This window comes from Miniopterus schreibersii, assembly GCF_964146895.1.
Source record: "Miniopterus schreibersii genome assembly, chromosome: 10".
Taxonomy (NCBI): domain Eukaryota; kingdom Metazoa; phylum Chordata; class Mammalia; order Chiroptera; family Miniopteridae; genus Miniopterus; species Miniopterus schreibersii.
In genome coordinates, this window is record NC_138110.1 from 11,981,043 (window position 1) to 12,004,327 (window position 23,285).

The 23,285-nt window shown below is 43.4% G+C and overlaps 1 protein-coding gene across 2 annotated transcripts in view; it reads right to left on the reverse strand.

Annotated features, from left to right (window-relative positions):
* The window catches only part of ZCCHC2 (zinc finger CCHC-type containing 2), a 50,858-nt gene extending 32,008 nt beyond the window's left edge, over nucleotides 1–18,850 (reverse strand). For both annotated transcript variants that reach the window (XM_081150361.1, XM_081150360.1), the window contains exons 1-3: nucleotides 17,455–18,850; nucleotides 3,958–4,069; nucleotides 1,816–1,892 (exon numbers count right to left, since the gene is read on the reverse strand). In XM_081150361.1, the coding sequence (XP_081006487.1) occupies nucleotides 1,816–1,892; nucleotides 3,958–4,069; nucleotides 17,455–18,378 (1,113 nt within the window). In that variant the 5' untranslated portion in view covers nucleotides 18,379–18,850. The remainder of the gene's footprint in view (nucleotides 1–1,815; nucleotides 1,893–3,957; nucleotides 4,070–17,454) is intronic.
* Nucleotides 18,851–23,285: the final 4,435 nt, after the last annotated feature.

Sequence of the window (23,285 nt, forward strand, 5' to 3'; positions counted from 1 at the left end):
TTTATTATGCCGCCTTACCTCTTGGATACCTCTAATACAGTGGACCTGATGGTGGCCCACTAATAATTTCTACTTTACAATTATTTGAGCTGAGTAAATACTTGAACTATGCTAATATCTAAGGCTTATCAACTAATTGTATAATCAATCAGACACTTAAAAATACAGTAAGTCCTCACTTAACATCATCAATAGGTTCTGAGAATTAAATAAAACAACGTATGGTAAGACCAATTCTACCAGAGGCTAACTGATAAAAACAAGAGTTAAGTTCGTAGAGCATCTTATTAATGCTATAATGAAACAATGTTACATGAAAAATTGTTATTCAAGGACCTACTGGACATACAAAGTTTTATCCAGCAACCCTCAAAGCAAATATCCTTATTAACCGACACATCCTTTAGATGATTTTTTTTAGTTATTCAAATGTTTGTTGAGCAGCTACTTGTGTCAGACACTGTTTCAGTGAAAGGGATACAGGAATGGACAAGACAGCCCAAAGTCGCTGCTGGCTGAGGTCACTCTAGTGTAGGAGACAGATGAAACAAATGGCTATATAAGGATCCCCATCAGCGGTCAATGCTCCAAAGAAAATGAGTAGGGCATGGTGCAGGAGCAGGAAGAAGCCCATCAGACGGGTGCCAAGAAAGGCGTCAGAGGAGGGTGCGTCTGAGCCAATCTGTACGCTGAAGGGACAACAGCTGTGCCAAGGTCTGAGGGAAGATCATTCCAGGGCAAGGGGTCTAGGCTTTAAGGAAGGAACAATCTAAGAGCTCCAGGAACAGAAGAGAGCTGGTAAAATTGAATGAAGACAGCAAAGAGCGGCGTATGCCACATGTTACAAAACTGTCGGTGGAGAGTCGACTTAAAATTTGCAAACTGAGGATGTTTCTCCCACAAAGCAGAAGCCAAAGTTCCGAAATTCGTTCAACAAATGTACTAAGTGAGTCAGATATGATAGGATGACAGAGGATGAAGACTTCTGCTCTCCATGAGACAATAACCTACTGGAAAGAAAAAACACGTAACCCAAATGTAAGAACCTGTGACAGGTATGATGTAGTGTACCTTGGATGAATGAAAAAACACTTTGTTGGAGGATCAGAAGAGGCTTCATGAGAAAGGTACAGCTAACATTTGGCAAGCAGTACCTTTGGGGAGGAGCTGAAATAGGAAACACAGAAACATGGAGTCCTTCCATGTGGTTCAAGGTGTGTACGACCTTAGGAGAAAGGGCTAGACAGGGAAGCCCAAGCAGGGAGGGATAAGAAAGATGTGGACAAAGAATTCACGTGACAGTGAGCAGGCAGAAAGGAGACCTGCGGACTAAAGGAGGTGGGCTTTAAGGCTAAGTAGCGCTGTTTGAAGGACAGAATGACAGGAGAGCAATTAGAGATAAGAAGACAAGGCCACGAAGGCCAGGGAATAAAACCATCATGGGGAAAGAAAAAGAGGAGAAAAATATCAGGGAAGCAATGCCAGGAAAAGACAAGGCCTGTGATCCTGATTTTAAAAATACTGGTGGAAAATGCTTACTTTTACTTTTTAGATACATCTTACACCTTATATCTAAGCTCTTTGTTGTTTTTAATAAAACTGTCAGAGTAATTTTCATGTGGTGGTATAATTTTTAAAACTTGGCAAACCATGCAGAACACACTGAAAGCAATACATTCCCTTAATTTAGACAAATGTATACATACGTATGGCTTTTCTAAGTTAGCAAACCTGCCAGAAGATCAATTCTCATTCTTTCTGAAAGATTATTGAACATAAAATATAAGGTATCTTTTGTGGGTGAGAGTAGCTTACTTCGAAGGTGTACTCCCAATATTTGTCAGCCCTTTTTCTCTGGACTCCTTTCAACATTATCTTCTCAATGTGTACAGCTGAAAGAAAGAAAACATGCTGACTTGTTCTACAGAGACTAGACACACATTTCAGTTACCCGATGTGACAAATGCTACACGATTAAACTATTTATCTTCATCTTTACTACTGCCCTTAAATCATGATTAAGCACCAGAAAAACCCCAGAAGCAAAGCAATGTGCCATCCATCCATGAAGTAACTTTCTCTGTATCATGCGGCATGCTGAGTGCCTAAGCAGTTTCAAGCACTCTGCTAAGCACCAAAGATAAAAAAGATAAATAAAAGGTGCCTGCAGTGAAGATTATTTTAGAGATGATAATCATCAAAACTGTTTGTTATTAGATTACTACAAATACAGTACTTCAGATTCATTCAAAAGAAATAGTACTTAAAAAGTAATGAGACTGGTAGTAATGAAGATGATAAAGGTCTTGGGGAAGAAATTAGGGAAGTGACTCAACGGACTAGCGTCACTGCTAGATTCAGGGGGCAGGAGATGGAGAAGAGGAGGGAAGGATTCACTTTGCCTTAGAGGAAGAAGTTAAAACAGATGAAGTAGAATATACAAAGTAATAAAAGTATACAGGAAGAATTAAGATTGTTATAGATCACGGAAGGTGGGCAATGAGAAAGCAGGAAACAAGATACAGAAATTTGCTGGTAAGCAGACATTCATGAAAAACTAAGGAGATTTCATTGCCAGTATTTTGTGACAAGTTTCCAAATATACAGTGTTTGGTGGCTTGCTTCTGGGCCAATTTTCCCTTAGTGGGTGAGAAATGTTAAGGATGGAGACAAAAGAATCTCAAGAACCAGAACTCCCGCAGTATCATAAAGGCCAACAAGGGAAGGGAGGGTCTACTGCTTTCAAAAGCTTTTCTATTAACTTATGTAAAGGATGATGCTATTAAATAAAAGCCATCTGAACTAATCTATGTTCAGAAATATAAAGCAGCTCTATTGCTGCAAATTGGTGGGCTACAGGTAGGGGACAACCAGGGCATTTGGAACATGGCTATGTCTTCAGCCTTGATTTCAAGTTATACCTGCCGTGATCTATCAGAATCGAGACGAGAGGACAAAAGAGTATGTGGTGAGGATGGCCGACAATGGGAGAGCCTGCTCTAAGCTTCATACATTACAACTAAAAAGCATGGATTACATACATTTGCTTAAAAATTAAGAATATAACAAAAATGATCTATAGTACCACCTTAACTATTAGCATTTTGATGTAGCCATTTTAAAAAATAGTTTTATTTTTTTTAAAAAAGGATATTCATTGTAAAACCAAACTCTGCTTTAGGTGACTCCCATGTTCAGTAAATAGTCTATGATTCAAGTACTGTGACAGTCTTGATTAGAAATTTAAACTTTTTTTAAACATTAAACAGTCATACCCATTCTTCCTCTGGAAAATGTATTACACCAAAAGGATTATTATTAGGACTAGAAACACACGACATAACGTCAATTCCAAGCAGTGATAACTGAGCTTCTCATCCGTCCTTCACTCTTCCAAGGCTAACAGGTGGCAGTCTACATTTTCCATTTCTGTGTTCCCCTGAACACAGGTAGTTGACTCCCCACATGCTAAGGGAATGTCTGAACTCATTTCTTTTTACATAGGAATGTCTTTTCATTCCCCCATCCCCAGCCCTCTTGAAAACTGCATTATTGTAGGAAGCATGGCCTTGTAAGGAATTTCTTCTCTTACAGCGAACTTCTGTAAAATTAATTTTTCAGTAGACACTGAGCACATCCTACAGATAAAGCCCTATACTAAAGACTCTGGAATATGTTAAGGTTTTTGCACTCCAGAGATATGTAACCAGATTTAAGACAGCTGACTACAAGGCAGAGCCAAGTAAGCAAACACTAGGACAGGCTGAGTGCAGTGGAGCGGGAGCCCAGACACAGACTCACCCAACAAGTGGGAGGACTGGCATTTGAGATAGACCCAGGACCAGCAGGCTTTTTCTACTCCAAAAAGGAGGCAGAAGAATTAGAGCAAACCAATGTCAATAGCACTGCAATCTTTCCACTTATAGATGCTTTAAGTTAGCAAAAAATACAGCATACCTTCTCGCTGGGTTCTATGAGGTGCCACAGTAAGTCCGTCATGAGGTATTGGGGCTTGTTCTATTAAACTGGCCTCGTTACTTTGCACGTAATCACCATGAGCAGAGTCATTCTAGATCAGAAAAGGGGGCACATGTTAATTGACTAAGAAGAGTACATTCCATAAGAATAAACCAGATTAAAGTCTATACTTTTAATAGCAACCATTTTTTTAAAAAATATGTCTTTATTGATTTCAGAGAGAGGAAGAGAGAGGGAGATAGAAACATCAATGATAAGTGTCATTGACTGGCTGCCTCCTGCACGCCCCCTGCTGGGGATCGAGCCACAACCTGAGCACGTGCCCAGACCAGGAATCAAACCTCGTCGATGCTCAACTGCTGAGCCAGAGCTGGCCAAGCAATAGCAACCATTTTAATAGCAATTTTTAGCGATCAAATAGGTGATTACAAAGCAAGGGCAGAAATGTGTAAAGTGTCACAGCAGTAAGGAAAAAGAAGTATCAATATACATCTTCACTTAACAGTAATATTCTATTAATTATTCACTATCCCACTTTTCATGGGACATACTGCATGTTACTATTCAGAATTGCCAATGATGTCAATTCTATAACAGAGTGAAGGAGAATCAAAGCAACATAAATAAAAGGTGGTACCCTTTATGCTAATCCCCCTATGTAAGGGCACTGGTATTTTTGCCATTAATTATTATGCAATTTTTATTCATTACTTGATTTTAGTGGCAGTTTGATGAGATGCTTTGCTAGGAAAAAGTTTTATAAAAGGTATCATCAACACATGCCCAATCTTTCTAAACAAGAATGTGTTTATTACTAATGTTATACCACCTCACAGTAACCGGGTGGTCTAAGTCTAACTGGGTTTGCTCAGCTAATCGTTAGTGAACTGGAGTTTTACCCCTAGGAGAACTGCTGCTTGAAGGGATAGAGAGCATGCTGATGTACACACAGCTCTTCAGAACTCAAACACTGTTGTGCGTGGATTGTTACTGCAATACACTGGTTAAGCCAAAAAAGAAAATGGTTCTTTATCAAAACTCACACCACCCCTGTCCTTCATGTTCATAATCTTAAAACACTACTCAAACCAAAATCACCTCCGTTTCTTGAACCAATTACAGTTTTACAAATTTGAAATAACATTCATATTTTAAAACTGTGTACAGCCCGGCCAGGTGTGGCTCAGCAGTTGAGCATCGACCTAGGATCCAGGAGATCATGGTTCGACTCCCAGTCAGGGCTCCATCCCCAGTGGGGGGCATGCAGGAGGCAGCCAATCGTTGTTTTTCTCTCTCTCCCTCTCCTTTCCGCTCTCTGAAGTCAATAAAGATATATTTAAAAACAAAGCAAACAAAAAAAACTGTGTACAGAAATAAAGCAAACAGAACAGCCTAAACTTCCCAAGAATCCTAATATAAACTATTTGGTTCTGCTGTCTCATTATGCATCCTGTCTGACAATGAGTGTGAATTGCCAGTTGACAGCTCTATTTCTGGGAATAAAGTATCACATTCGATACTCTGGGAAGCTAAGCTTCAGCCTTACACAGTAGTCTGTCTTCCTCTAGAAACCCAAGAAACAAAGACTGTCTACACAGAACAACTTAATGAGAACGACGGCACAGACCTCTTAAGTCCACATCCTACTTCTGAAACATGTAGCACTATGGCATTCATGTGACACTTTCCATCATTACTGATTCTTAAAAGCTGGATACGTAAATTCTTCTAACGATAACACAATCAATGTATATCCTAACCCAGACCATATAATCATTTACTACAAAGTAATAAAACCTCATTGGCCTAACACTGCTTTTAGTACTTTAAAAATCAATATAAATAAAGCACTGTAATCCTCTCAAATACTTGCGTTAACTGGAAGAAGTTTAGTTGACTAGGTCAACCATTTCCTATAGAATATTTTTCTACCATACTTATATGTGGTTCATAAATTAAAATTACACATACCTTCAAATATAAATAAGTGCAAAATATGCAAAACCCTATAGTTTTCAATGGGGAAATGAAAAAAATCAAAACCACAGTGAGATACCACTAGTGAGACACCACTTCACGCCCATTGGGGTGGCTATTATCCAAAAAACTAAAAATAAAAACAGTAACTACTGGCGAGAATGCGGAAAAACTGGAACTCTTTGCATTGTTGGTGGGAATGTAAAATAGTACGGCCAGACACAAGAGGACAAATACTGTATGATTCCACTTATATGAGGTACCTAGTTCATATAGAAAGGAAGCAGAATGGGGCTAGAGAGAGGGGGATGGGGAGTATTTGCTTAACGGATATACAGGTTCAGTTGGGATAAAAGAAAAGTTCTGGAGATGGACGGTGGTGATGGTTGCACAACAATATGAATGTACTTAATGCCACTAAATTATACAATAAAAATGGCAAATTTTATGTTATATATATTTCACAATAAAAAATAAAAACTTTAAAAAATTTTATCACGCTGCCTCCACAAATATTATATTTAAGTGATCGTGAGAAAGTGGCTTGCTTCATAATCAAAATCACAGTTTTTAAAGTCTGAAATTACTTTAAGAACACAATTTAGCAACCAAGAAAAAGCCTCCTGGTTTAATAAACTAGGGAGAAAAATGGAGTTTGATTCTATTCAAGGACCTAAGTTCATCAACCCACGAAATACCTGCAAATTAAATTTTCTTTTCCACGCCAAGTCTCAGCATGTATCGATGCTATAAAGTCACCTACACTAGTTTAGAGACTATTTATAAAATTTAAAATTTTATTAATTTTAATAAAAATGTACTCTAAGGCCTCATAAGCTACAGAGATCAGAATCATAGAGTTTACTGGTCCCAACAGCAAATGGTCAGTTCTGCTGTTTCCCTTACTTTGAGGGGGAAGGGCACCATAAAACCTGAGAATTTTGGTTTAATGGAATCTTATAGAGAGGAATTATACCCACTTTCTGTACCCAGTTCAGATTTCCATGAAAATGCAATACGGATGTCATGCCAGAATTGGCATTTACAAAGACCAATTAGAAAGTGTTAGGACCCAGTGAAAAGTGGAGAATGTTTCTCTGCTTGGATTAAGACAACAAAGTTAAAAAATTCTAAGCCTGCAAAAATACACACAAAGACGCAAAGAACATTAGTGTGTGCTCCTCCTTTCTACAACTCATTTGAGCAAAGCTTCTTCAGTCCTATGGCAAGCCTCCTCTGAGCTCCTGGTTAGCTAAAATCCACGTGTCAGATAACACAAGTGAGCTGGACATCTTGTTCATTTCAGAAATTATTCAGATTTAATTTTTACACGTGAAGATCCATCACAATTACATACTTGAGATTTCTTAAATGTAGGAAAGTCTGTAAAACAATCAAGTGGCTGGACAGTCTGAAAAAGACTCTTCTTTGAAAACATACCATGAGAACAAAGGTCAAACACAATGGCCTCATTTTACTCTAACGAAGGTCTAGATGGAGTTTAGTTTAGCTCATCTAACAATGCTCTCTATATTTCCTCTAGTCCTTTGATGCAGACTGTAAATTTTAAAATACCTCTTACATTTTGAGAGACCACAGAGAGAGACGGGAGGGAGAAAGCACCTCCAGTCCCCAGTTGTGTCTCCAGACATCCCAGAGCAGAGACCAACAGCCCTCACTATTAGTTACCTGTCCAAATTCCTGGCCCACAGAACTGTGAGAAATAATAATAAAATAGTTGTTGGTTTAAGCCACTAAATTTTGGGGTAACTTGTTACACAGTTACAGATTTCCAATTCTCTTATTTAAATAACCAGGGCTACAACCAAAGCATATGCTGTTACTTAAGTAAGATTCATAGAAAGTCTTGTGTTGAATGTTAGAAAATGACTCATTAGAAACATTACTGAGATGTCAAATTTTATCCACTTTGGTAGAAGAAGAGGGAAGATGCTAAGGAAAAATTAAGAATTACTTACTGTCTGTCTCTTTAATTGAGAGGATGTGGTCAAGGCAGCGGACATTTGTCTCATCTCTACTCAATGAAATAGCACAACCCAACCCAAAGTAAGGCCTTGAATCACCTACAGCACCTGATGAAAGGCAAGTTCTGGTGTGAGAAGAAACATGGCTGGTAAGTGTATTAAAGTTGTGCTCAACCAACCAAACAAATACAACAGTTCAGAGGGAAGGGGGACCAATGAATCAACAGCTCAGAAACAGCATGATATAGATTTAGCTATGATCACGGACACCGTTCCTATGTAACTTACTGTTTAGTTTAATCGGAAATGAGGGAAGATGACTCAAGAAGACCAAGCAGCAGAGCTCTCTTAAAAGTGACGCTAAATGCACTCTAGCTACTGAACGTGGTGCCAAGGGCCAGATGATTTACTGAATCCGCACATACTCTTCCCTATCACAGCCCACTGACCAGACCAGGCCACTGCAGTCGCAGCTATCTGAGCTATTCTTAACCTGATTATTTGTGAACAGTAGTTATTGGGGGGGGGGGGGGGGGCTGGAACCCAGTGGGTAGAACAAGATGGGCGAGGGAAACTCATTGCTGTAACTTTTTATGTATTTTGGAAACTCTATGAATTTATTACAAATAAAAACATTAAAATTGTAGATGTCATTGTCTTTTCTAGAGAACTGAACTTGTAAGAGGCACGATTAGGGAAGATCCAGCCAAAGAATGCTGATACAGAAGCCTACAGGGAAGAGGGGAATAGAGAACAAAAGAGAAGTGAGGACTGCAGTTTTTACCCAAGAACTGGCGTTGCTGTTTCTATTTCAACCTGAACAGCCCCACCTGTAGTTGACAGGTGGTCCGGCAGAAAATATACATCATTGGACCATAAAACTACAAAGGTCTAGACTGGAGAGGAGAGTGGTAATGGCTTCCCTCCTAGACCAAAGCTGGGGTCCCCCCTCTTTAGCACCAGCATCTGTGCTTCTTTACCAACCTTCTGTTCTCCTACCACAGAAGGGAGAAGCTCTCCTCTTTTAGGAGGTTGAACCAAAAATTGCTACATCCCTGGGCTAGCAGCCCCCAAATCTTTAAATCCCTACTTTGTCAGGATATTTTTGGGTGAGGTGAAAAGAACACACCTATGAACATGAGTACAAGAGGATCAAGAGAGGGTGTGTCTCTCCTCCCTAGCTTATATATGACCTATCTGTCCTCTCCTTCCCAGCTCCACCCCACTGGAGATGAGAGCAAGGGGACCAGCAGGGATCCCTGGTAGGGAGTGAGTCCTGGACTAAGAAGCTTGACAGCCAAGGGAACTACTGGGACTTCTGGCTCCTGCTGCAGAGTCATTACCTTCACTCCTAGTGGCAAGAAGAAATGTTCCTGGTACTGTGTTGAAATTGAAGTTTTAAGAAATTATAAGATTTAATAAGGATCCCTGATGATAAGTGGTTTATAGGTTGGTAAATATTACAGTGTTGGGAAACACTGCATTAGAACTTGTGCTTAATGCCACCTGTTAGAACAGGCACCTTCCCCAAACTAACAAAACCACTCAACACCACCCCCACTGTGCAACCTCTTTATAAGTACGATGACCCGGTTCTCCAGGAAGTACTCTCCAAATGCTACAGCATTTTGATTCACATGTGACCATGCTGTCCCTTCTAAGATCACTAACCTAGTGAATTTCAATCATTTGATATCCAAAACAAAAATCAATTATACTGCAGGAAAGTTATGTTTCTTTACTACTCTAATTTAGACATTCATAACAAGAAACATAAAAATTCCACCAACTCTTATAGATTGTTCACTCAGTGACTAAAGTTTTTAACATTCTGATCATAAGCAAAGTACAATCTCACCTCCGCATCTGACTCCTACCGCCTCCAAGCAAATCATAAATTGAAGATCAACACCCGACAACTACAGGTAACTGCCAAAATAATAATAAAAGAGTTTGTAATTTATGACCTTTTCCATCCTATCAAAGAATCACCCATAGGTTTGCACCAATTTATGCACCCCTCCAAAGCTTAGTAACTTAGGGAGCACCAGTGGTCTGATTTTGGAAGAGAAATCAAATAAGCACAATTATTCAGCATTCACCTACTGAAGACTCAGTTCAAATCTATACTGTTCCACGCTCTTTACCTAAAGAAACAATTCATTTTATTATTTCCAAAACAACTGTGCTTATGATATACAGCTGCAAAGGTTTACAAAAGAGGTTTATAAAAAAGACCCCCCAAAAAATTACTCCTAATGCATTTTCTCTTAATTTATCATATTGGCATTTTTCAGAGCTATATGTGAAAAGCCTAAGCACAGAAAATTTTGACTGAGCACTCAGGATATATGCAACGCCAACAAAAAAATGAGATGTGATGTCTGAGCCTTTGGGGAACTTAAAATCTAGGAGGGAAGGTCAATTTTATATGTTAAAAATAATTCAAAGAATTATAGGAGAAGTATCAAAATTATATCGCAGAACACACGTGATACTGGAATTCAGAGGTGGCAAAGCATCTTAAGAGAAGACCAGCATAGGGACAACTCCAGAGACCACTATGCAAGAAAGGTGATGGCATGAGCCAGCCCTGGATGAAAGGTAGGATGTATGAAAATGAAATTGTGGGAGAGATTTTGAGTCCAAAGACTTATCAGTGGCCAGACTCCAGCCATCACTGAAATACAATGTGATATTAATATTGCTTTAGTAAGATGTATCTGGCAGCGGTATCCAACAGATAACTGATGGGAAGGCTGAAAGCAGGGGAACCAGTTAGGAGATGACTATTAAAAGTCTAGGCATAATGCCCGGCCGGGCGTGGCTCAGCGGTTGAGCATCGACCTAGGATCCAGGAGATCGCGGTTCGATTCCCGGTCAGGGCACATGCCCAGGTTGCGGGCTCGATCAATGACTCTGTCATCATTGATGTTTCTATCTCTCTCTCTCCCCCTCCTTTCCTCTCTCTGAAATCAATAAAGATATGTTTAAAAAAAAAAAAGTCTAAGCATAAAGTCCCAAAAGGGAATGGTGTTAGCCAAGGATGAGGAAAGGATGGATTCAGAATATGAGGGGAGCCAAGATTTAGGTTATCAAGCAAATGAGAGAGTGACTAGAAGTATAATGGTAGTATTGAGTATTGGATGACTCTGGAAGACTTTTTTTTTTTTTAAATCAATGATGCATACATATTAAGTTTAAAGTGACAGTGGCCATTTCAGGCAGACATACAGGCCCACAAACATGCGCGCACACACACACACACACAAACACACACAAATTTGTACTGTTGGCAACTTATCCCTTTCATCTGACCTTCAAAGCCCTTTGAACCCAACCCTTACACTATTCTCTTTCAACTTCTGTACTTCTGTTCATCCACTGCAACCAAATTGTGCTACAGTCACCCTCTGAACAATCGATATATAGATTGATATATATATCTGTATACATATCTTGTTAGCAAGCATTTTCATATACATGTTCATCTTCACTGCAGTTACATATACAATAAATGGTGATGACACCCCCATTTTCTACTGAGCAGTCTGAAAGTGGGAAAGACTAAACTTGCCAAAGTGACCTTTTCAAAACCTAATCCAACCTCAAATTATTTCTTGAATGAACATAAAACCGTTCTAATGCACTAAGACATTTAGAAGGGAATTAAAGGCCAAATGTTCCCTGGAGCATAAGAAGAACAGAAGGAAACGGACTACTGAGTGCCCAGCAGCTCTGCCACCTGTAACATAAACACCCGATTACGCACTTCCCTTCTAGAGTGACTGTTTACATAGACTGGATGAAAGAGGCTTTTGTGACAAAGCATTCTCTGTGAGTAAAAGGAGTGCTGTCACATACAGTCCTCCATAATGAAAAATCGAGTCCATAAAAGGGAAGCTCATCTGCTTTAAGGGGAATGCAGGTCTTTTGTTTCTCTTTTTAAAAAAATACTAGCTGAGTATTTCTTCCAGGAAGGACAAAAATATTAAATAAGCTTAAATATTAGTCAATTTAATAGCATCTATAAAAAAGATATAAAAAATGTTCCTTAATTATCCATGGATTCCAGTCTGTGCTATAAACTAACAAAAAATTATGTAACTTAACAAAACTGAAAAATAACTTTCTAGAATAGTTTTCTAGCTAAATGTGAAAATTGGGTAAAAATCTAAGTAGATTACAGTTGCATAATAGTTAATGATAATCCAAATTAAAAACATGTATTTTCTCCATTCCCAAATCCAGTATGGGGAGAATATGTATTTTAATCACTTGTGACTCAGAGAAATGCTGGGCTTTTTTCTTTTCTTTTCTTTCCTTTTTCTTTGGGCGTCTTTTATCTGTAGCATACCAGATCTTGTCAATGTCAGTAAGTATTAACAAAAATAAGTGCCCCAAATAAATTTGTCTCAAATACTACCTTTTCAATTACCCACCTCTCCTGAACATCAATCAATTTAGAGTTACGGTGACAGAAAACAATATAGGAAATACTACACTGTATGGCCTTTTATTGAGTGGAGAAACCCATTTCCAAAAACAACTGCTAGAACAATCTTGATGACTGCATCTTAGGGGAAAAGAAAAATGCATTGAGCATTATTCTCAACAGAGAACTCGTACTCAAGATAGTATGTGAATTATTTTACAACTTATCTCATTAATTCAATCATGCCAATCTCAAAAGGCAGTTATCTTCATTTTACAGATAAGACTGCCTGCTGCACAGGGATCTAAGCGCCCAGGTTAATATCAAAGAGCTAGTGGCAGAGCTGGAATTTAGGCCTCCAAGTATAGGGATCTACTAAACATGGCTATCACTCAAGGCCTCTGATAGCTTCTATAACACACTTCCTGTCCCCTCCCCCCAAAATATCAAAAAGGTAGCTTTTAAAAAGTATATATATTACACTGGTTAATTTCAGGGAAAGAACTAGCTTCCTGTCTCTACAACCCTCTTCTCCTGAGGTATAAATGTGACTTTCCCTAGTTCTCCTTACCTGAGAAAACCATTGCACAGGACAACGTAAGTAACTGGGGGAGGATACCCAACAGCTCCCATTTGTTACTAAAATAATCACTACTTAACTCTGATACTGTAAAAGCCTTTGCCAAAAGGCAGTTATAACTGAAGTGCTTCTATTAGTTGCTGCGGCCAAACCAACCTAAAATTTCCCATAAAAGACATGGCTAGCTAGCTCTGACCCCACTTTCAATCTATGAGATGCTGTACCCACTCTTCCACCACCTTCCAAACAAGGCTTAACTTTGACCTTTAATTGCTGACATTTATTGAAGATCCTGAGCCAGGCATTAATTTTGTAGGTACTTATTCATTTAATTCCCACAATCCTAATGTAAGCATTATTATCCCTTCTGTAGGAGTGGGAAAAGCCTTGAGAAAATTCACTGGAAAATCTCCCAGCAGTGGCCAACAAATTAATGGTATTCATTACCTGTGAGCTTTAGAACTGTTTTTAAAAAAAATCATTTTTAGGAAGCATCTTTTCAGTGTCTAATACAATAACTGAAATTCTAACCACTAACCTCTCTCCTCTCATTTTGAGTCAGTGGTCTGTCTCACTAGGGTTCCAGCTGCCACATACACACTCAAGTTATCTTAGAGTAGGGCTTTTATGTTAAAAGTCTTTGAAAAATTTCTTTTTCAGGCCCCAACATTACCAATACATGATCTGTATTAAAATGAGTTGAGGTACTTGCTCTGTCAAGTACAAATAGTTAGTTAACCTATCCTATGAGAAGTAATGATTTTGCAGTTTTCTTTTTTTTAGTAACTCCACTGATTTCTGTAAGTAAAGGACCCATGGCCACTTAATTTTTGTGAGTTCAAATATGTTTTGTGAACTCAACACTAAGACACAGGATGATCTATCAGTTTCTACCTTTAATTCAAACATTAGTACTACCTGCAAAGCAACTAAGTTTTGAGGGTACTAAAAACACAATCTCCAGAGAAATACAGCCATACCAAGAATATTAACCACTAACCACTATGCTTTTTCCATAGGGGTTAAGTCTCCACAATTACAATATTCATTTTCATGAACAGTTAAAGAGTGTTTTTAGTCATTCAAAGAGAGAAAGCTTGGCTGTCTTTTCTCTTTTCAATGAAAAAGCAACAAAGCTATCACCTTTTAAAATATTTATGCAGGGTGTTTTTTTTGTTATTACTAACACATCATTTACAGTTTGGGTCCCAATCAAAAAGGGATCCATTTTTAAAACCAGGTCTTTTCAGTTATGCTATTATACACGTAGTCTGTAACTTTCAAGTAACTACATCAATTGCCCAAATTTCCTATTACATGATTAGAGTATTTTCATTACTGCCCACTGGCCTATTTGTTGAATTTAATGCAAGTGACTGGCAGTCAACTACGATTATGAAGAACACAAGCTTTATACACAAGTCTCCAAAAGGCATGCCAACACAACTACAATCCAATCTAACATACACTCTAAAATCACCCAAATCACACAGGAAAATTCTAGAAATGTTAGTTATAAATATACTTGTTTAATCTTCCTCTATTTTTCTAAAATGACCTGGTAGGTATGTTCTAGTGGTGAAACTTGTGGACCTACCACCTCCGCCATTAACACGGTAACCACTGTACGTGACTAAACAGTTGCTGAGCCTGGTCAACTAGAAAGCGGATCATTATTAGAACGTTCTCATTAAGCACATGCTATACCTGTAAACATGTTTTTAAAAAAATTTTTTAAAGGAGAAGCTGCTGTATATTAGGCACTGAATACAAGTCTTGAAAGAGCCAGGAACACTATTCTGGGCTAGTCCACTCTTTCTCTAATACAAAAAAATAAAAACATTAGTTCTACTTGTATCCATTCAGTAAGGATGATACTGAGACAGCAGGAAAAACAGTGATTCCTAAGCAATTAAAAAGTTACAGACGTGTCTAAAAGATTAGTCCCAGGGCTGCCACCTGAATTACCCCTCAGCACTCCCGGACTGCACCCCCCGCGTGGTTCTGCACCGGGCCCCGCACCCCGCCCAGCCAGCCGAGGGGACACCCCTGGGCGAGCCCCACCCTCAGCCCGCCCCCCGGGAGGCGGGGCCGGCGCGGCAGTCACGTGGGCGGCGCGCAGGCGCCATCTTGCAGGGCGGGGGAGGGGCGGAGCCCCGCGGGACAGGCTCCCGAAGGCCCTCCGCGGGTGCAGGCCACGAGTGGCCGCCAGGCCTTCAGCGAGCTGCGGCGCTGAATGCGCGACGGACACGCGAGACTCGGGCGCCTCCCTGAAGACGCCAAGGCGAGCGCTCCCTCCCCGGGCGGCTCGGCAAAAGGTCCAGAACAGCTGGACCGCGCTACAGCGACTGGGGACCGTCAGCACCCACCCGTCAGCAGCCTCCCGAGTGACAGCTTGGGAGCAACAGCAGCGGAAATGCCTTAAAGGCCAGAGCGTGCCACAGCTGGGGGACCCGGAGTTCACGCTAACAAGCAGAAAATGCGGGCTCATAACAATTTAATGAGACGCAAATGACTTGTTATGGTAAACTACTGGAGAAAAAAGTAGAACACACTAGTGTCTAGAAATAACCTTCGGCGCCATCTGTAGTACGTACATCCCGATTTGTCCCCCACTTCAACCCGTGGCCACTGCACTGGGCACTCCTGACAAGTAACCATGTGCCGAAATTAATGGCAGCATGCCCAGCCTCGCTTTCTCCACTCCTCCCAGCACTCACTGCAGTCAAGATAAAAATCTCATTACTCTGGTTTGCACGCATCTCCGCCTTGTCTAGTCACCAGCCTTCCAACACTTGCATAACAAGCAAAATTTAAAGGAAAAAGGGGGAAAGGAAAAAAGACTCCTAGCAGTTAAATCTGAAATCGGTTACCCTTGTTGTAATATGAACGTAATGATATAAACGGTTCCATTGTAGCATTTTCATCTACAACCTACGGTTATCTTTACGACATAAACTATAACAAGAAATTTTTTAAAAATGAAATATAAATGGCAGTGCATATAGAACTTCCCTGAATTATTTTAGAGAGTACTCTTAAGAATTTGAAAGGGTTTTTACCATCATTTTACAGTTGCATGCTACCAGCAAATAAACATTTTAAGATAAAATTTCAAGCTCACCAAGAGTATTAGACATTATATCTGATATAATATTTGAGTTTGATACTATATCCTCAAACTGAGTCAGTCACTTCCCAGAAGCCGCCTTTTAAAAAGGAGGGGCTCTGCCTAGATTAGCACTAAATATCTTTGGTCCCCCCAATTCCTTGATTCTATGGGTATTGAGTCCATACAGTCACTAGATAAATATGGTGCCCAGTTTTAGTTCTAGGGCATTGAATGATAGCAAATATATGAGTTAAATTAATTTTCGGGGAGGGGGCAAAGCCCCTCTTCCAGTATACCAGCCTGGAAACCACCTAAATTGAAAAGTAAGGGCATACAAATTAGTACTTTTTAAATACTTGTGAACCATGAAAATAAATTCTTATTGTACATAGTTTTTATTCTAACTGAAACCTCCTCTCCTCTCCACCATTAAACTGTCATGCTCAAGGGCTTTATATGGGGCCTATATTATTATTAAATTGTTTTCATGGCTCTATAAAAATTTCATCTTCCTTAATGTTTGCAACAAGTGACTCATTGGACACTCGTCTACTACACTTTGGTTTTTAATAACTTTTTAGAAAACACTTATGCGTACAGTAAAGGCCCAACAAATATTCTCGGACCCAAATCTGGAGGCACTACTCAAGCCCGTTAGAAAGCAGGTTATGCCAGAGATAAAGGTATAGCCTTAGGAGAGGTTCCTTACCCAGACAAGCAGCGCTACCAAACTAATTTGAGTCAATTCGCAGGTCTGCACTTAAGATTTCTTCTGGAAATCAAGTTATTTGAACAGGAGCCAAAAGAACCTTACGATCCCTTGTAATACAGGCACACACTGAGCAAAAAGAGCCCCTTTTGTGCTCAAGACGGGGCAGCAAGCCGGGGGCGCGCCTTAGGACACTTGGCCAAGGAGTAAGGCAGAGCTTTAAAACGTGCGAGCAGATCACCAGTGGGAAAGGGAAGGCACGGCCCACGACCAGACTGCGGCTCACACACCGGCTTTTCTAGCGCTTCGCCTTACTCAGCACCTAGGGCCGGAGAGATGCTCAAAGCCAAAAATGTCCCGAGGCCCTTCATCCCGGAGCACGGCTCGGGCTCAGGGCTCCACGTTTTCCGTGGAAACTCCATTACGGAAGAGACTTCTAGAGCATTCTGTTATGGCGGGTGCATGTGAATGCGGGGGTAGAGGCGGCGGGGGGGTGAGTGGAACCGAGGTGGCCCAGCAAAAGGAAGACTAGTACTACCAGGCTGGGACGCCGGGTGGGGATTCCGAGCCACCTGCGCAGGGAGGTCAGGCTCCGCCTAATGGTGCCCCAGACCCAGGCCGGGGCGGCTGCCGGGGCGGTGACTGCCCCGCGAGGGCCGGGAGGTTCGCGCGCCCTACCTGGGCCCTGAGGCCGACGAAGTTGCACGGCTCCACCTCCACGTCCTCGGGGCCCCCACGGAGTGCGCTGCGGAGCCTCTCCAGGTGCTCCCTCAGGGTGACCCGCTGGTGGAAGGAGAACGCCGGATGCAGCGAAGCCATGGTGAACAGCAGCAGCAATTCCTCCTGGGCCCTGAAGCCCAGCCCATCGCCGGCCCGGGACTCGGCGCCGCTGCCTTCCGGGCCGGAGCCGTCTTTCTCGGTGTCCTCCTCGCCGACCCCGTCCGAGCCGTGCTCGCCGGGCTCGTCCTCCACGCCGCCCCGCGAGCCCTCGCCCCGGGCCGCGCGTAGGCTTTTGAGCACCGAGTCCACCTGGGGCAGGAGGCGGTGCAGGCGGCCGGCGGCCTCACGGTTCTCCGAGCCCAGCAGCGCCAGGTAGACGATGAGCCGCGAGCGCACGGCGGGCTCTCGGAAGTCGGCCAGGGGCCCCGGGTCCGAGAGGCCGTTGGCCTTGGCCTCCGAGTCGCGCAGGCAGTGGTAGTCCTTGCGCGCCAGGTCCTCCAGGCACGAGCCTAAGAAGCGCAGCTCCAGCGGGTTGCACAGGTCCAGCAGCCCGCACATGAACTCCAAGCGCTGCGCCGAGTCCAGCACCAGCCCGAACCACTCGTACACCCGTTCCTGCTGGCGCAGCGCGGCCGCGGGTCCGCCGCCGCCCGGCATGCCCGCCCCCGCCGCCGCCGCCGCCGCCCCGCTAGCAACAGGCGGCCCGAGCCCCCGGGGCGGCGGCGGCGGCGGCGGGTGGCCCCGCTGCGGGCCCGCGGGAGACGACGGCGGGGGGCGGCAGTCGCGGCGACGGCGCGGCGGCGCCTTAGCTCCGGGCCGCGCATCCGCCTCGGGCTCCTCAGCCTCGGGCGTCGGCTTCAGCGGCAGCTTCATCCTCAGCATCCTCGGCTAAGGCGGCGGGGACATGCGAGCGGGGGCGGGCGGGAGGGGTCGGGAGGAGGGGCGGGGGCCGAGGCGCGGCGCGGCGGTCAGGAACAAGGCTCTTCCATGCCGCCGGGGGACGGTCAGGGGCGGGTCTCCGCCGGCGAAGGGGGCGGCGGCCGGCCGGCGAGGTCGCTGGCGTCGTCTTCCCGGGCCGGAGGCGGGGCGTGCCCGCGGCGGCTCCTCCCCCTGGGCTCCGCGCCGGCTCTGGGAGCCCCGGTACCGGAGGGAGCGAGAAAGCGGGTCCACCTTCTACCTCCCTCGGTCCCGTCGTCCTCACTGTCGGGTGCGGTGGCGCCGGAGCGGTTCCCTCGCGAGCCGGTGCGGACCGAGCAGCTGGGAGAAGAGGAGGAGCGGCTCGTCCGGGTGGAGACGCTTGCGGGCTTCGCGCAGGCACCTCAGCCAATCAGCGGCCCGAGCCGACGGTTGCGTGGTCTCCCCGCCCCCAGGCCCGCCTCTCTCTAAGAAGCCACGCCCAACTGCTGCCCGGCCGCCTCCCTCCCGGCAGTTTCCGCGTGGTCTTAAGGTCTGGTTGTTGGCCGCGGGTGGGAGGACGCGGGTGGGACGGTGGGGCGGGGGCCAGGTGAGCCGGGGGGCGGCGAAGAACGCGCGAGGCGCACGTGAGAGGAGGGAAGCGGGGAGTGTCACCTTTGCCGCGGGCTCTGGCCCCGCGTTTGAGTCCTGGTTCCCCCGCTCTGCCTCCTTGCTCGGGCCACCGCCCCATCTCCGCCGGCGCTGCGTGTTCCCTCCGCAGCCGCGCCGAGCGCGTCCGGGGAGCGGGTGTTCCTCCGAAGTGAGCGCGCTGGCCCGGGCGGGAGCTCTGTCTGTCCTCCGCAGCCTGGCCGGCCTTCTGGAAGTCAGCAGCGGGATCGTTCCCACCACAACTCCACAAGGGTTGAGGATCGCGGACCTTGGGCGGGAGGCCGGGTTGTGGCCATGGTTGGGGGGCCCCCGGACACCTTAATCCCGGGCAGGCGCGCACGCCGAGTGCGGGGTGCACCTTGCGGAGGGGGGGACGCGCGGCCCAGAGGCGCAGGCAGTGCCGGCCTGACCCGAGGGAGCGCCCTGCTTCTGCGCGGAGGGCGGACGCGCTGGGTTGGCCGCCTCTGGCCCGGCCGTTGCCTCTGGTGTGTAACGCTCTTTGGAAATTATTCCTACGACAGTTTAGCCAAAGCCCCCCCCCCCCCACGCACACACACACCATCCATTATTTATTTTTTGAAGCGGATTAGAGAATGAGGCTATTGGGGGACGGGGGAGGGCAAATAGGGTAGTTTGTTTTTTTGCTTTTTTTTAAAGATTTTTAAAAATTGATTTTTAGAGAGAAAGAGAAAAAGAGAGCGAAACATCGCTGAACATCAATCTGCTGCCTCCTGCACGCCCCCCACGGGGGATGGAGCCCGCAACCCCGCCACGTGCCCTGACCTAACCTGCAACCTTTTGGTGCAGGGGAGGGCGCCCAGCCTACCGAGCCACACCCGGGGTACGAGCCCTTGGCCTGAATCTAACCGGGACCCCTCAGGCCACCGGCGGACGCTCTAACCAGCGAGCAACCCTGCCAGGGCTATCCTTAATGTTTTTAAATTAAGAAGTCCTACTACAGCTACATGATAGGAGTATGTAAAAAAATAAGGGTCACGTCGTTACTCTTTTCTGAAATGTCTGATGTCTGTTGTGGGAGAGCCTATGCCGAGTCCTCCTTATCACAAAACTTGATGCCCTAAGAAGCTAATTTATAATTTAGTAAAAGGCTGAACTGAAGCCTAAGTCAATTTCTTCTATAAAATAGACAGAGAATTATTTTCAACACATTTGAGATTGACAAAATACTGTTTAAAAGCCATTCTTTCATGTAATTTGCCATTGCCTTGCATTCTTTGGGTGTAATGTAGAAATGCTTACAATCAGGAGAAAATTTTGTGAAGACTTGTTAACAATTCTTGCTCTTTTTTGCTATTAACCTCAATTGCCCTGTAACCTTCTACCCTCTCTCTCTCCTTTTCCCACATTTATAAAGCTTAGGGTGAAATACTTTAGGCAACTAATAATACTACTCTTGCTAGATAGTCACAGGTCCATAGTCACCTGTCTAGATCAGGATATTTTGTGCAGTAAGCTAATATTTTACCCCTGAGGTGATTTTTATATGTGATCCAGGCAAAAAGTCTACATTTCCTTGGCAACAAGAAGCCAATGGTATGAATGAACTCTTCACAACACTTGATCCCTAAATTTTATGTCAGAATTCAGATTTGTAATCAATAATGATGACTTCTGTACTTCTATCTTTAGCCAGTGTTAGAAAGTGCAGTGATCAAAGCTCCTACACATACATGACATATATACATGACTTTATGATTCTGGTTGTCAGCCATCAGCTGGACAATTTGCTCTTTACTCTCCAGTGCATTGTTTTAGAGCTCTCTCTCCATACTGCAACTCACGCGACTAGGCCTCAATACTTTTCCCACCCTAACATAGGTGAGAGAGAACACTTTCAGTAAGAATAATGTACTGTTTCAGTGCTTTTCAGGGAGGGGCCCAGATGGAAATCCCAAGGTGAGGTGTAGTTGTGTTTAGTTGGGGAAAACTGCCCGGAAGATTCTAATAAAATGCCCTAGGAAGATATTCCTCCCACTGGGCCCACCTATTTATTGCCTGTGTAATCATTCAGATGGACCAGATAGTGTTACTGTAGTAATGGTAGGGTGTATGTACCCGAATCTTTCATGAGGGATATATTCCATAAAAGGCATCTTTAAGGGCACAAAGTTCTATTGCCTCTTGTCCCTAGATGATATTTAATGCATATTCAATATACTTTGTTTTATCTGCCTCTTTAACAATGAGGATGCTATTATTGACATTACTGTCCAAATATTTATATGTAGCCAGAACACTGTTTACAAGTTAAGGTTATACCTTGGATTAAGACAGTAGCCAGTGATTGAGGATTGGCGAGACCTTCCCTTTTGCAATTGGGTTACTGCAAGAAATTTCACTGAAACCACAGTTAGTTGGATGATTCAGCGCAGACTAATAATGATATCAACTCCAGAAAAAGAATACCCAGATACAGCCACTTCCACTTCCAAAAGCAGCCAATCTGATCCATACCAAGAATTTGTCTCTTGGGAATGTTGACCTAGTTGCTTCCTTTTCCATTACACTTCCCTGTCTGTTTCCTCCATTAGAATATAAATATCTTCACATCAGTGATCATGTCTTACTCAATTTTATATTTCGGTATCTGGAACACAGTAGATGTTTGATGAATAAACAGATGATTGAATAACACTCCAGGAACCAAAAGTAACTGCAAACAGCTCCTGGAGTCACCTGGATCCTTGTTCATATCTAGCAGGGAAGAGAAAACATCTGTGTCCCAACCCAGACTAGTCCTGAGATTCATTCTAACTGAAATGGCTTAGGTTACATGCCCATTCCTAGTAATTTCACTGGAACCAGAGAAGTGGAGTCAGCTACTTCGGAATCATGTGGGTCCCCCGCCAAAAATTAAGAGCTGTTGGAAAGGAGGAAGGAAAATATGTATCCGATGTCATTGCACTCACCATCTGTAGTTTTGATCACTTAAATTGTCATGGGTTTTAGGTACCTCAAAAATGAATGTTTGTTCAGTGGGATCACATATTTTTGCTTGGTTAGATCATACATTTAAGAGAGATTAAATATTAAGTTTATAATTTTTTAGAGAATTTTTATGAGTTTATTTGAGCCAAAACTGGCAATTGCCATGAATCAAGATATCAAATGCTCCCTTAAATTGTTTTTAAAGATTAGATCTTGATTAATAACCCAACTAGGAGAGCCCATACTTCTTGCCAATTGCCAATAGTTTAAAAGCTTTCCTAAAGGTGTTAAAACAATACAGGTATGCTATTCCTTGCTATACAACTTTAGGAAAAAGGTAATTGCATATTTTAAAAAATTTTAAGTTTTTGTAAGGTTACAAAAACACCCTACAAGACAGATTTGAGATAGAAATAGTAAGTATTGATGCTGTGACAATATTCCCATTGATATGCTGGGAATCCATGCCCAGCTATGGTGTATGCCACCTTTTCTGGAAGACTACCATTGGGTTCAACTCAGAGTCTCTGGAGTTGTACTTCCTTTGTCAGAAGGGTTCTTAGGGATTTAGATTGACCAGGCTGCCCAAGTTCTCCAGATTGTACATTAAACTTTTGGAGAAACCCTAAAACCCAACAAATCTTTGAAGCCTGTCCAGAAAAATACTTGATTCTAAAGTGGGTTGGTTTGGAAAATCCTCAAGCTACTGGCTCGTGTTAGAAATTGAGGAACTGGATGACATTAGGCACTTGCCTGGTTCTATGGCATGTCTGCAAATAGACCTCTTGCCTAACTGTTTAAAAGCGGGGAGGGGCTGTCTCCCCCAAAAGACAACATGGTCTAAGGACCTGCAGAGAGGTGGGATTGAAGTCCTGGAAAGTTGGCTTGCTTGATAGAAAAATAGTCACCGCTCCAGCAGTGTTCTCCAGAATGGAATTTGCTGGATTCATATACTTCTTTAAGTACATGCTTACATCAAATTATTGGTGAGCTATTGATTGTCAACCCAGCTTAAACCCATCATCTTTTTGCCTTCATAGAAGGCTGATTTTTCCCCCCCAAGTATCCAGCCTTCTTTCAAAGACACCCTGTGGCTTGAGGGATACCTTTACCAGCTCTGTGGGTAGATCTTGATTAATAACCCAACTAGGAGAGCCCATACTTCTTGCCAATTGGTTCAGAAATCCTGAAAGGTTGGGATATGCCCAGAGGACACACAAGCCAATAAACTCTACATGAAGGGGCTTCCACTGGCCAATCTGGCAGAATCTGAGTAT